Genomic DNA, 14,318 nt, shown 5'->3' on the forward strand with positions numbered 1-14,318 from the left:
GGAGAGAAAAACGGACCAAGATTAGTCCTGATCGATGTGCCAGACTGATCTGCAACTACATGAAGTGTCTGGTTGAAGGTATTGCTGCCAAAGGGGCGGGGGGGTCACAAAATATTAAATGTGATGATTCACTTACTTATTTTTCTCCCCTTCTGTCATTGTTTGCATACAATCCTCATTAAAATATGAAAACCTACAAATGTTTGGGTGGTTTTAGTGAAAGGAGACACTGTTTTTTCATCTGTGTGATTTTGACAAAGATCAGATGACATTTGATTGTGATTTTATGCAGAAATATGAGAAATTCCAAAAGGTTCATACCACTGTATGGGGTCCATATTGTCGCAGACAGCAAGGTGGCTGATGGCTAGAAATCCGAGTAGTTATTGAATGCGGCACGAGCAATACCTCGCTCGGTGGGCACACGACCGAGAACTTTCTACCTACTCCTTCCTTCCTTCTGCAACTCCGGTTGGAAAACACTGTGCTATGTCAATGGCAACTCCCTTTCTACTCATTTAGTGCCATTGAAAGCAAGAGACGTCCAATCAATTTGGCCTGGGAGGGTTGGCAGTGATAGGATAAAGCCTGAGTTATACTCCCGCGTTGCGGTGACGGCGTAGCGACTACGGCGTCATTCGACATTCGATAGTTCTGCGGTGAGGGAACGCGTTGTTCTGTAATTCACCGCCAAGCCACTAGAGGGATGTGGCGTTATGTTTGTACGGTTTTGGGGCATGCTTGTTTACTTCCGCTAGTCGGAGAAAAAATAAACAATGCAAGATGGAACTCTTGAAAGTAAATATTCTGCTCATCAACACTGAATAAATATTGAACATACAAATGTTGACGGGCAGGCGACGCAGAAGACGGTTTCGAGGCGGTCTGGCCGACTTTTGATGCCGCACAGAGAGTTTTAAAGACTCGGGTGGAGAGAGCTAGCTGTGGCGGCTAGCTTCAAACTGGCGTCGAGCACTGCGTTCAAGGTCTGCAAAGCCCTCCAGCCTGATTTGTTTGCCGTGTCCTACAACCAGCCAGTGGGAAGCCATAGCAGATTTCTGGCGTCTAGGGAACTTCCCAAACTGTGTTGGGAGGCTTGCTCATAAAAAGCACCGAGGCACTCTCAATCAGTGATGATGTATTGTGTGTGTGAACTGTCTGTTATTGAAAATTAAAGATCAAAACAACTCTTTTGACACCAAATCTGTGCTTTATTCTTCATATACTTGAAACATATGTACACAGTAAATGATGAAGTGCACCAACCAAAAATACGACATAAAGTGATAAAAAGTTGGCAGTTTTTGGCCGACTGGGTCACCGCTTCGTGTGGCCACTCGATTCCGAACACCCACGTCTCGGTGGTTCTTCCATTTTTTTTTTTCCGATCGCCGACCTTGCCATTTGGCAATCACAATAATAATGTCTTGACGAGACTTGCTCTTCGATGATACCCCCGTCGGCTTGGTGCATTTTTGCGTGTAGAAAATGATGTTTGATTCTATTCTACAATGGCGGTGTTTTCGCGGTAAACCGGAAACAACAGTCTGAGCGGACCAATCACAGTCCGTTTTCGCTACGTCATACGCGTCTACGTGACGCGAAGGTTAGAAAAATCGAGAGGCGCGCGTCAGGCTACGGCGTAGGGTCGTAACTCGATTCTTCCTTGACGGCGTAGGTCTGACGCGGAAGTATAACTCGGCCTTTAGGGTTTGAGAGATGTCGTCACACATTGTATTGCAACTTTTGAGACATTTCTGCTCAATTATATGACCCTGGTATTCAGAGCACAAATCCATTTTTCGAGATTTATGCGTAATGTCTGTATTGTATTGTTTGTATGTTTTGTTGTCATATCTGTTGAATATTTTCATGCGCAGCAGTCAAATAAATACAATGTTTCACGTATATTCTCTGAAACTTCAGAACACGGGCTTCAGAGGCCCCCCCTGTTCACTAATATCAGCAGGAGTGGCTCAAATCTAGAGCTGACGCCGTGGGATTTCCTATCCTATTAATATTGCTATTTCTAGCCATCTGGCCTACTGTGGACAAGACGCGCTATAACTGAGAATGTCTCTTCAAGTGACCGAAATAGACGTCTTACTTCCTTGACTGGAAGGCAAATGCAAGTCTGTACAAGCCACAAAAAAACACGAGGGGCCTACTTGTACAGGATGTTAGCCTTTATGTTCTTTCCTGTTGCCTACCTCATTTTGTGGTCATAAGGTTTTCCCCTCAAACAATATGATGGACAGCTAGCAAACAAGTTGAATTGGTGGATAAAATATTTTTTGTTCACCTCGACAAACTAATAAATGCGAACAAAATGGTAGAAAAAAGGCTCAATTGGAATGGTATATCTGCCACACCCGCTTCTCGTGTCCACTGTCTGGACGTCGTGCCAAACGATTGGACCATTTTTACCATGGCAACGTGATGACGTCATCTCCCTTGCGCTAATTGGAGGAAACCCCGTGCGACCAGCCGCTGCAGCGTTCCGGTCAACCGAACTACTTCTTGATATCCCACCCTTCACCCCCGCGCTCGATGCCAATTGGCCAGTTCCCCTACAACGATTTGTCATTCAAATGAGATGACGATTTACCATTGGAAAGCTTCCAGAAGATGACCCGCCTTCTCCCGTGATCAAGTTCAGTGGGACTTTAGCTGCCGCTGCTTGTTCTTTGCCTTTCTGCCCAATCCATCGAATCGAACCAATTTGTGAAGCGAATTCGGACCTCTGTAGGTGAGCTACATCGACGATTTTATTTAGTAGTTTCCCGTAACTGTTCGAGATAACATTTCGGTAGGCAATGTGATTAAATGGCTTGTGCTTTGTTTTAATGAGCTGCGCTTTGGCTGACACATTTTCATTGATAGGAGTGGCCCGTTAGCTGCGGATTTAGCATCTCGATGCTTCCAAGCTAGCTAGCCTGTTCAGACAGCTTTGTGGCGGGCTGCGGTACCGACGTGACTCAGCTCGGCCGTCTGAGTGGCTCGTTTTTGGTGCTGAAATTCAATTTTAGAAACGAGCTAAATTCATTCCGTTAGGTTCCTAAGATGAATTGATCGTTACGTAATCGCTTTAAAGCGCAATTGTGTCGAAACCTTCAGATTGTCTTTAATAATGTTGTAGCTTTACTACGCCTAGCGTTTTAAAACGGTGATTTTTTTCCTCAGTCTATATTTGCTTCAAATGTGGTTATTTTCTCTGCCTGTCACGCTGCGGTAGTAATAACGCCACTCCTTGTTCCACTCCCAGTTCACAGTCCCCGACTGTCGCTCGCCCCGTCCGTGCTGTCTGATCCCTCGCTCTCCAATCAAATATATACTCGTTAATAACAACCAAAAAATGGATAAAGTGGATCTTATCCAGAAGGCCAAGCTGGCAGAACAAGCCGAGCGTTACGACGACATGGCTGAATGCATGAAAGTGGTCACGGAGAAGGGCGACGACTTGACGAACGAGGAGAGGAACCTGCTGTCCGTCGCCTACAAGAACGTGGTGGGGGCCAGGCGGTCCTCATGGAGGGTGCTCTCCAGCATCGAAGCCAAGTCTGACGAGAAGAAGGTCCAGCTGGTTAAGGAATATCGGGAGAAGGTGGAGAAAGAGCTGCAGGACATCTGCAAGAACGTTTTGGTACGTGGCCTCCTTTTCTGTTCGAACCGGAGAGTCAGTCATATATAATTTAATGTGCCAGAGTCCTATTAGTGATTCGTTTGTCACTAACCCCCCCCCCCCCCCACACCCCCCAACCCTCGCTTCACTACCGTGAAGCGATAGATACACTTACAAGTCAAAAGCACTAGGTACACCTGTCTCAAGTAGTGCTGCAACGATTAATCAATTAACTAAAGGAAATCAATTAGGGGGAAAAAGCCTTGAATCAAAGTTTGCTGCTTCGAGAATATGTTTAATTCGAGTGGCGTTGTAATGGTTTGTTTTGAAAGTGTTTGCATTTACACTGATCCCTTGCGAAACTGAATGAGGTTTAGCAATGTAGCGATTTCCATCCGGGTTGGTTTAAAATTCTAGTGTTTTGGGGAACATATCTGGAAAGATTGACTTTTCATCGTGGGGCATACAAGGGAGTATTATGTAGATTTGATTGCCTTCTGGGAATCTCATATTTCCACTGATTATGATAAAGGTTGCAGCTATCTAATATTTCAGTAATCGAGTATTCAACTGAAAATTCTATCGATTAATCAAGAAATCGGATACTTTTTTTATAGAGCAATTACAAATATACATGAGGAATCATTTCACCTAATATTGAACCAGTTTTAGACAATCATTGTCTTTATTTTAAATGTACATTGTTAAAAACGGCCGACAATTGCATCTCAGATGGGACTAGAAAAAAAAAACACCAACAAATGCACTTCTTTCACTCAAAAAAACTTAAGATCTGATTTCTTACCCTAAGCATGTCAATACGCTTGATAACACACATCACTTAAAAGTTAGGTGTCTTTCTCACATGTTTCAATTAAATTTCTATTTGTGTCAAGCTATTTTTAACTTCTAGTCAGGTTTTAACTTGGCCAAAATTGTAAGTCCTGATGGGATTTTGTTTTTCCAATGTTCAAAATAAATAAAAATATGAGACCTGCTGTATTGGAGCACATTAAGCACCAGTGCTACTTGGTGTTTTATCCATCAATGACTACAGAGATAAAATTGACAGTTAGCTTTATTATGTTTTTATTTTACACTCTCATCACTCTACAGCGCTGTTTTTTTACGAATTAGATAAAGCCTGGATGAGATGTTAGCCACGCATAGATAGTAGGGGTGCAATGGTTCAGTTAGCCCACGGTTTGGTGGGAACCTCGGTTTTGGGATCACGGTTTCGGTTCGATTTCGGTTTGCGTTTTGCTTTTTTTTTTTTTTTTTTTTTTTTTTTAAACTGCCTTTATTTTGCTTTTAAGAAAGTGAACACTTAAAATGTAAACATTTTCGACTGTTAAAATGCCTCTTAGCTCTTTGGCTAGTGTAGTGACTAACTACTGAAATACACAATAGTAAAAAAGTTACCTGGCAAAGTAACTGGTGTTACCTTTCATGTTTTTTTTTTTTTCCATTTTTTCAAAAAAATACAAAACAAAACAAAAACATAGTAACCTTTGCTATGTTTGGAGGTCATTTAATGTTGTGAATCAACCGTTAAAGTAGAATAAAATTGCTCCCGTTTTTGCATTAGTTCCCTTCTGTCTACTTTCGACATGTGAAAATTTTAAAACTGTTTCATCCTTTAAAGATACTCAAGTCAAGATTTTGCAGATATAGGAGTATTTTAGATAAAACGTTACTTAGGTTCGCTAGGAAGGTTCACTACAACAGAGCCTTTCTGAGAAGTTTACTGCTCTAAAATGGCGGCTGTTTACTAACACTACCGAGTCTGTCATTTCGTTTGTAGTTCTATATGCTTGAGATATCTAGACGTACATTGTAGGCTGTCGGCTACAGTCAGGAAATATTGGAGCCACCTAGCCTAGCATCGCGTTTGCTACAGCGTCACAACAAAGACTCTTCCCTGTCCGTGTCTCTGACTTTTCTGGCGCCTGTTTACTCGCGCGGGAAAGTCCGTCATTTCGCATCTAGTTCTTGGTATATGTGATATCTACCATAGCCGTATGTTGCCGTATGTTTGTAGCAACTAGCAACTGTGCGCTGTTTGTAGCGGCTGACGGCCGCAGATTTAAAGATGGATTCAAGTTAAGATTTTGCCGATTTTGGAGTATTTTAGATATAAAGTTAATTAGGTTTGCTACAACAGAGCCTTCTAGAGAAGTCTACTGCTTTAAGATGACTGCTGTTAACAACGCGGCAACTACTAAACGGCAAGTCTGTCAGTTTGCATCTAGTTCTTTTTACATGTTCCACCGGCGCCGTCGTCTGTCATTTTGCATCTAGTTCTACATATATGTGATATCTACTATAGCCGTATGTGGCCGTATGTTTGTAGCAACTAGCAACTGAGCGTTGTCTGAAGCAGCTGTCGGCCGCATTCAGGTATTGTTTTGTTTTTTTTATCTAGCGGCATGAGTTGAACATGATATTAACTCTCGGTCCGTTCCTCATTGCGTCCCGAAGACTGCGCTGACTGTGTTTTAGATCTGCTTTACCTGGTTTAATTCAATAATCGGAATTTGGATTTTTGTGAGTCGTTCTCGAATCTTCCACGGCCGAATCGCGAATAATCTCAGAATCGTAAATTTCGCACGCCTCTATAAACAACACTGGTCGTTACCTCTATATTCATGCGTGATTGAAATCAAATAGAACCGCCCCCTCTCTGTTCTTTCTGTACGCACATGACGTCAGCATTTTGTGCCTTAATAAAAGTTGTCGGGGCAAAACGTCATACTTAAAGCTGGCACAGTTAGATTCCTTGAGGCGAAGAAAATTCCTCGATCGGTTTTTAGAGTTACTCGAATTATTTAATTAATCGATTTAGCGCTAATAATGTTATCAATTTAATATAAATGATTTTTTATAATTTATTAATGCTTTTGCCACCAAAAGTCCTAACCTTTTTATGGGATGCGGATCGATTCAATCTCATAATTTCCCTCTAATTTAATTGACTCGATTCAAAACGTAATGCAGGGACAGAATAAAACGTCACCAATCCTTCAACAGCGAATGTTAAAACAAGAAAAAAAGGAAAACCACTCACCTATGAAGATGTTGATAGACAACAGAAAATCTACAGAAAGGTCTTGGCAGAGTGCCGCTGTCACCTAGTGGTGTTTTATAGGCATTTCTGAAATTAATAGCTGAATAAGTGGATTTATGCTAGTTTTATCACTTTCCAATTGAGTGGCTGTCATTATAAGATATTAAAAGAGCCAGACCCTTTCCTATTAGTAAGAAAGTTGTCCGAAATATTTTTTTAACCAATACTCTGTTATTGTCCAACTCCGAAAATCTGATCCTGATGTCAAACCGAAACCGAGAGATGCGGTCTGGGACTTAACATATTATGGCTAATTGCATTGTGATGCCCCACTTGATACTGTAAAGCAGTGGTCTCCAAACTATTCCACATAGGGCTGCAGTGGGCGCAGGATTTCATTCCAACAAAACAAGACAACACCTATGCACCACTCGGGTGTCTTACAATTGTAATCAGTTGATTGCAGTCAGGTGCTGCTTGTTTTAGCAGAAACTTAATTGGTTAAACTGTCGGTAAACGATGGCCTGGAACAAAAACCAGGACCCACAGCGGCCTTTTAGGACCGGCTTGGAGACCCCTGCTTTAAAGCAATACTAGGTAACTTTTCGACCTTTATAAAATATTTTCATAACATAACTTGTTATATGTTGACTGACAACTAGTTAAATGACACCTCTTTTTATATCTTGAAGGGGTCTATCGCTTTCACCGGCACTAATTAACTTTGAAGAGGGTGGTAGGAACTCTGCCACACTGTTGCTAACCGGCATATGCTTATGATTAGCCACAACTGGTTTCATTACCTTATAACTATTCGTCTTTCACAGTCGCTAGAAACAGAAATGTTTTTAATCCATCTGCAGGCGACCGGGAGATTGATTTTTGATTCACTGATGATTTTACGACACTGCGGGTGTGCGCTGGTCCTCACGGGAAAAGCAGTCTCCCTTAAGGCAAAACACTACAGCTTTTGTCCACCGGCGCCGCTAAAATCAACCAAAACTTAAAAGTGACCAAGTGTTGCTTTAATAATATAATGCTCAAATAACAAATCCCAGGTATTTTGGTTTGGAGTCATCTAATGGTCACCACCAACACCACCACCAATAAGCATAACTGCTGTGCTAAACTGTGACCAGCCCGTGTACAAAGGCAGACGACTTCTCCATTCACTTTGAAGGCAACATCTATGTTGGCCCAAAACTGATGTCAATATTATCCAATATCCTTTTAAAATTCGTTTATCGGTCAGTATTATCAGCTGCCCGATAATATCAGACAACTCTAATTAGTAAGTTGAATTTGTCTTTGCATCACCAAAACCACTTGTGGATATGATCTAGTGCTGCAACGATTAATCAATTAACTTGAGTATTCGATTAGAAAAAAAATATTCGAATTAAATTTTGCTGCCTCAAGTATTCGTTTAATTAAAGTGGCGTTGTAATGGTTGGTTTTAAAAGAGCTTGCATTTAGTTGTATTGATTTGGGTGGATACATTGCCCTCTAGTCTGCCTCATTTCACATGGTTGAATCCAGCTGCCCCGTTAACACCAGCAAGTTTTTATTTGAGCTAATGTTTTTTTAATGCATTCGTAATTTAGTTTCGAGGTATATTTGGCCATTTTTTGTGGGAATATGTGAACTATTTATTAAGGGCATTGTATAAAAACGTTGGCATTCTATAGCATTTAAACTAGCGGACTTATGCTATGTAAGTTTGCCAATTGTTCTTTTTTTGTACATATATCCTCATTTATTTTTTATACCGTTTGAGGCTCAGGTCAGGTATTTTAATTTTTTATGTTCCTCATCCGATTACTCGATTATTCGAACGAACGACTTCATCGATTAATCGACTACTAAAATAATCGATAGCTGCAGACCTAATATGATCCTTTGATTGGCCACTTGGTTGAAGACTGGCGAGTCATGACACAGTGGAGATTTTGGGGCAGCAAAAGTGCTGCAATGATTAATCGTTAAACTCGAGAAAAAAATTATTCAAATTAAATTTTGCTGCTTCGAGTATTCCTTTATTTAAAGTGGCGTTGTAATGGTTTGCTTTTAAAGTGTTTGCATTTAGTTTTATTGATTTGGGCGGATACACTGCCCTCTAGTGGCAACAGTGAATATGACATAACTCATTTCACATGGCTGAATCCAGCGGCTCCTTGTTAAGACCAACATAAGCTCAGTTTTTGTTTGAGCTAATGTTTTTTTGAATGTATTCGTATTTTAGTTTATTAGTATATTTAGGTGTTTTTTTTTTTTTGTATGAATATGTGTTTGAACCATTTGTTAAGAGCATCTTATTTATAAAAAAAAAAAATAATAACAAAAAAAAAACATTAGCTTTTTATAGCTTTCAAGCTAGTGGACTTTTGCTATGTAAGTTAGCCAGTTGTTCTTGTACTTAGATCCTCATTTATGTATTTTTTGTAGCATTTGAGGCTCAAAACAGGTATTTTAATTTTTTTTATGTTCCTTATCCGATTACTTGACAATTCGAACTAACTAGTTTATCGATTAATCGACGACTAAAATAATCGCAAATGAAAGAACCCGGGTTATGCCTTGATACATTTCTCACAATGTATATATACAGTGTGCTCTGCAGTTCTGCGTGACTTGCCCCCATGGTGAAACTGATATTCTCCCAGACTACAGGAGGCACCATGAAGTGTCTATGGCATTTGAGTGACTTAATATTATAGGGAGAGAAAAAGTGAGAGAGGTAGAATCTGTTATCCTGCGCCGTAGGAGAGCTCGAGGAGGAACAACTTCTTTGTTGTTTGTTTGCATCGTCATTCCAGTGGTATTTATCGGCCGAATCGTATAATTATTTCTACTTTTGAACATTTGCAATTAGTAGTTCAGCCACCATATTTTGCCACTTGAGTTGATGAATCCTCTCCGCCCCCTCCACTCGCCTCCGCCAATAAGCAGCTTGCGTACCGTGCATCTTTCCGCATGGTTTAACATTTTCAGCAGGTACGCGGTGCGGAAATTTGACATGTTCGTGCGCCGCGCGGAGATGCGTGGTCGCTGATATGACGTCATTTTTCCACGTGAATGCCTCAGGAATAAACCAGCATTTACTATAGACCTATGTACCATAATTTTCGGACTATAAGGCGCAGATGACTATAAGCCGCCACCCATGAAATTTGACACGAAAAGGACATTTGTTCATAGATAAGCCTCACTGGACTATGAGCCGCAGCTGTCCTCGCTGTATGATGGGATATTTACACCTAAAGATATTTATCTGTAACACTTTATTTGACAGCAGCATCAGATAGTCATAAGACCAAATGAACCACCATGAAGCTTTGAACCAATCGGCTGCAAAGCTTCGTTGCTTCGAGAAGCTTCATTTTGCTCCCTTGAGGGAGACAGTCAACCTCTGCTGTCAACACTGTTGTCGTCCAACATGCCTCCTTGCATGCATTGCAGCGCTACAGATTTAAATAACAATCAAAATTCATGTTCTGTGCGAATTATTCTTCAGTTACTGTTCCAGTTGTTTCATTAATTGCTAGTTGTGGTATTTTGGTAACACATTTGACAGTGGTGACAGAAGACTGTCATAAGACCATCATAATTATGACATGACACTGCCATGAGCAATAATGAAGGCTTATAACGGATGTCATTTAGTGTTATTGAGCAAATGATCTCACTTTTGAATGGATGTAAAAGATCCGAGCTGGACATTAATGGAGTTAGTGACATAATTTGCTGGATGACACTTAACTCACTTAACTCCCAGCCATTTTCACCGGAGCAAGACCCTTCGCTCCCGGCCGTTTTACTGGATTTTGACTGATTTTGCAAGGCCCACAGAAAATTCTGTTCTATTGCTATGTAAACATGGAACACACCAAAAGAAAGATTTGACTCTCTTCTTTCAGCAGGAAAAAAAGTTCGTATCTTTTTCCATTCTTTACAAATCAGCATTAGAAAATAGCTCAGTTGGAGCAATTTTCCAAATTCTGATGAAAAAACAAATTGAGCTTTTTGTGAAAGCACACATTTCAAACATTGACTGTAACACAGCTATTTTTTTGCTTTAGTTACATCCCAAACATCTGAATGTTTTTCTTTTACAAAATAACATAACAAGACAAATAAAGCTTTTGATAGCAAAGTAACAATTTATTTACACATACTGAGAGATGACGCTGTTTTGGCCGCGACAGCCGGGCTGACTTTTCCCTCATCGCCGCCTGGCTCATAAAGATGGATTTTTTTGAGTCTCTGTGGGGTCTGCTCGGCGAGCAGCACAGACTCAACGACATCGTCCGCTGCACTGGTGGTCCCGGTCGTCCTGCTCAGTCGTCCAGTGCCTATCATCCAAGGCGTCCTCTCGGTTGTTCTGCTCGTTTATCCGCCGCCTGGCATCCTTCCGCCAGCGCCCCGGCTGTTTGTTGCCATTGAATCGGGTTGCAAGTTTTACCAAATGCGCTACTGCCCTCCAGTGGCCAGTTTTTTTTTTTTTTTTTGCTTTAAAATGGATTTTCAGCTTTGTGCTTTGGAGCTCAGTTGAATCAGAACCCAGGGATGTCTCTTACGGGGAAAAAAAACGTAAAAGATGTATAAATGTCTTTGGGACACTGAAACAATCAAAAATAGAATGTATTCATACGTTTTTGGGAGCAAATGAGTTAATGACATCTGTCATAAGCATTCATTAATGCCCATGATAATGTCATATCATAGTTATGACTGTCTTATGACAGGGTTATGGCAACGCTGTCAAATAAAGTGTTGCGATTAACCCAAATAAATTGACAAATAACCCGCACTGGACTGTAAACCACAGGGTTCAAAATGGGGGGGGTGGGGGGGGTAGCGGTTTATAGTCCGAAAATTACGCTTAATCTCCGTGTATCTATGCAGTCTCATCTGGCAGATGGATCGCTAATGTGGCAAGCCATGTGCAATAATTGACACGCACAAACAATTCCCACTAGTTAAGCAGTATAACTTTCAGCAGGGCCACGTTTCGAAGCTAATGACTTTGGCCTACATTTGAACTAGTCCCAAGCCTGGATTGAAAACTAGCGGGGGCGGGGCATGCTTTCACTTCTTGATTAATCTATCTCAACAGCAGCGATTGGGCTTTACATTGTTGCCATCCTGCCTTGAGTGGATTAGAGATCTGGTTGGAAGATTCCAGTTATGCCTGCGGGCTACCGTTTGCAATGAGCCGCCGCAGGGGCAGTTCACTTTCAGCATGCGTGTCCTCTGCCAGTGACTCAGCCTTTTGTGTTTCACCGCTGAGTGTTGCAGAAGGGTGTGTCTCCTAAGACTTAGACATGTCTTTGGAAGCCTTCCGGGCTGCCAACTTTCACCAAGTAATAAATCTTCCTACACCTAAATTGGCTGTTGATGGAGGATGGACGCAATACAGGTAGCTTGGGGTTACGTACGAGTTCCGTTTCTAGTTTACGCTGGCGACGCAACCCGAATTTCCGCATAAGTCGGAATTAACCCTTTAAAAATTTAAAATAACTATTTCAAAAGTATTATATCTTGTTTAATAGTGGAGGATACACTGCCCTCTGGTGGCAGCGTAAATTGCTTCAGCTAATATATGTTTGTGTATGCACTTATAATTGTTTAGAGCTACAGTTTGTGGAGTTATGTGTGAGCAATTTGCTGTGAGAATGGTATATACAGGTACTAGGGCTGTCAAAATTATCGTGTTAACGGGCGATAATTAATTTTTAAAATTAATCATGTTGAAATATTTGACACAATTAACGCACATGCCCCACTCAGATTAAAATGACAGCACAGTGACATGTCCATTTGTTACTTGTTTTTTGTCTCCCTCTGCTGGCGCTTTGGTGCGACTGAATTTATGGGTTTAAGCACAACTAGCATTGTGTAATTACTGACATCAACAATGGCGAGCTACTAGTTTATTTTTTGATAGAAAATTTTACAGATTTTATTAAAACGAAAACATTAAGAGGGGTTTTTAAATAAAATTTCTATAACTTGTACTAACATTTATCCTTTAAGAACTACAAGTCTTTCTATTAATGGATCGCTTTAACATTGTTAATGTTAATGCCATCTTGATTTATTGTTATAATAAACAAATACAGTACTCATGTACAGTATGTTGAATGTATATATCCATCTTGTCTTTCCATTCCAACAATTTACAGAAAAATATGGCATATTTTATAGATGGTTTGAATTGCGATTGATTACAATTAATTAATTTTTAAGCTGTGATTAACTCAATTAAAAATTTTAATCATTTGACAGCCCTTGTATATACGTTAGAATTCGTCACATTTAAGCTAGCGGACTTTTGTGAAGCAAATTAGGCTAATTTAGTCTACTAAATTTACATGTTCATCAAACTAGATGGACGTTTGAACACCACTTGTTTGTGTCAAGTGTTTTATTGTTACAATGTTTGTCTGTTTGAACGGACTTGTATATACAGTGGGGCAAATAAGTAGTTAGTCAACCACTAATTGTGCAAGTTCTCCCACTTGAAAATATTAGAGAGGCCTGTAATTGTCAACATGGGTAAACCTCAACCATGAGAGACAGAATGTGTGTGTGTGTGTGTGTGGGGGGGGGGGGGGGGACAGAAAATCACATTGTTTGATTTTTAAAGAATTTATTTGCAAATCATGGTGGAAAATAAGCATTTGGTCAATACCATAATTTCATCTCAATACTTTGTTATGTACCCTTTCTTGGCAATAACGGAGGCCAAGCGTTTTCTGTAACTCTTCACAAGGTTTTCACACACTGTTGCTGGTATTTTGGCCCATTCCTCCATGCAGATCTCCTCTAGAGCAGTGATGTTTTGGGGCTGTCGTTGGGCAACACGGACTTTCAACTCCCTCCACAGATTTTCTATGGGGTTGACATCTGGAGACTGGCTAGGCCACTCCAGGACCTTGAAATGCTTCTTACGAAGCCACTCCTTTGTTGCCCCGGCTGTGTGTTTGGGATCATTGTCATGCTGAAAGACCCAGCCACGTCTCATCTTCAATGCCCTTGCTGATGGAAGGAGATTTTCACTCAGAATCTCTCGATACATGGCCCCATTCATTCTTTCCGTTACACAGATCAGTCGTCCTGGTCCCGTTGCAGAAAAACTGCCCCAAAGCATGTTTCCACCCCCATGCTTCACAGTGGGTATGGTGTTCTTCGGATGCAATTCAGTATTCTTTCTCCTCCAAACACGAGAACCTGTGTTTCTCCCAAAAAGTTGTATTTTGGTTTCATCTGATCATAACACATTCTCCTAGTACTCTTCTGGATCATTCAAATGCTCTCTAGCAAACTGCAGACGGGCCTGGACGTGTACTTTCTTCAGCAGGGGAACACGTCTGGCAGTGCAGGATTTGAGTCCTTGGCGGCGCATTGTGTTACTGATAGTAGCCTTTGTTACTGTGGTCCCAGCTCTCTGTAGGTCATTCACTAGGTCCCCCTGTGTGGTTCTGGGATTTTTGCTCACCGTTCTTGTTATCATTTTGACGCCACGGTGTGAGATCTTGCATGGAGCCCCAGATCGAGGGAGATAATCAGTGGTCTTGTATGTCTTCCATTTTCTAATAATTGCTCCCACAGTTGATTTCTTTATAC

The 14,318-nt window shown here is 41.0% G+C and overlaps 1 protein-coding gene across 2 annotated transcripts in view; it reads left to right on the top strand.

Moving 5' to 3' along the window:
* Window positions 1-2,584: 2,584 nt before the first annotated feature.
* LOC130930995 (14-3-3 protein beta/alpha-1-like) overlaps window positions 2,585-14,318 on the top strand; it is a 33,050-nt gene continuing 21,316 nt past the window's right edge. The window contains exons 1-2 of one of the 2 annotated variants that reach the window (XM_057859406.1): window positions 2,585-2,749; window positions 3,266-3,643. In XM_057859406.1, coding sequence (XP_057715389.1) covers window positions 3,356-3,643 — 288 coding nt within the window. In that variant the 5' untranslated portion in view covers window positions 2,585-2,749; window positions 3,266-3,355. The remainder of the gene's footprint in view (window positions 2,750-3,265; window positions 3,644-14,318) is intronic. The other variant, XM_057859407.1, reaches the window with a different exon arrangement.

Source organism: Corythoichthys intestinalis, chromosome 15 (assembly GCF_030265065.1).
Source record: "Corythoichthys intestinalis isolate RoL2023-P3 chromosome 15, ASM3026506v1, whole genome shotgun sequence".
Classification (NCBI taxonomy): domain Eukaryota; kingdom Metazoa; phylum Chordata; class Actinopteri; order Syngnathiformes; family Syngnathidae; genus Corythoichthys; species Corythoichthys intestinalis.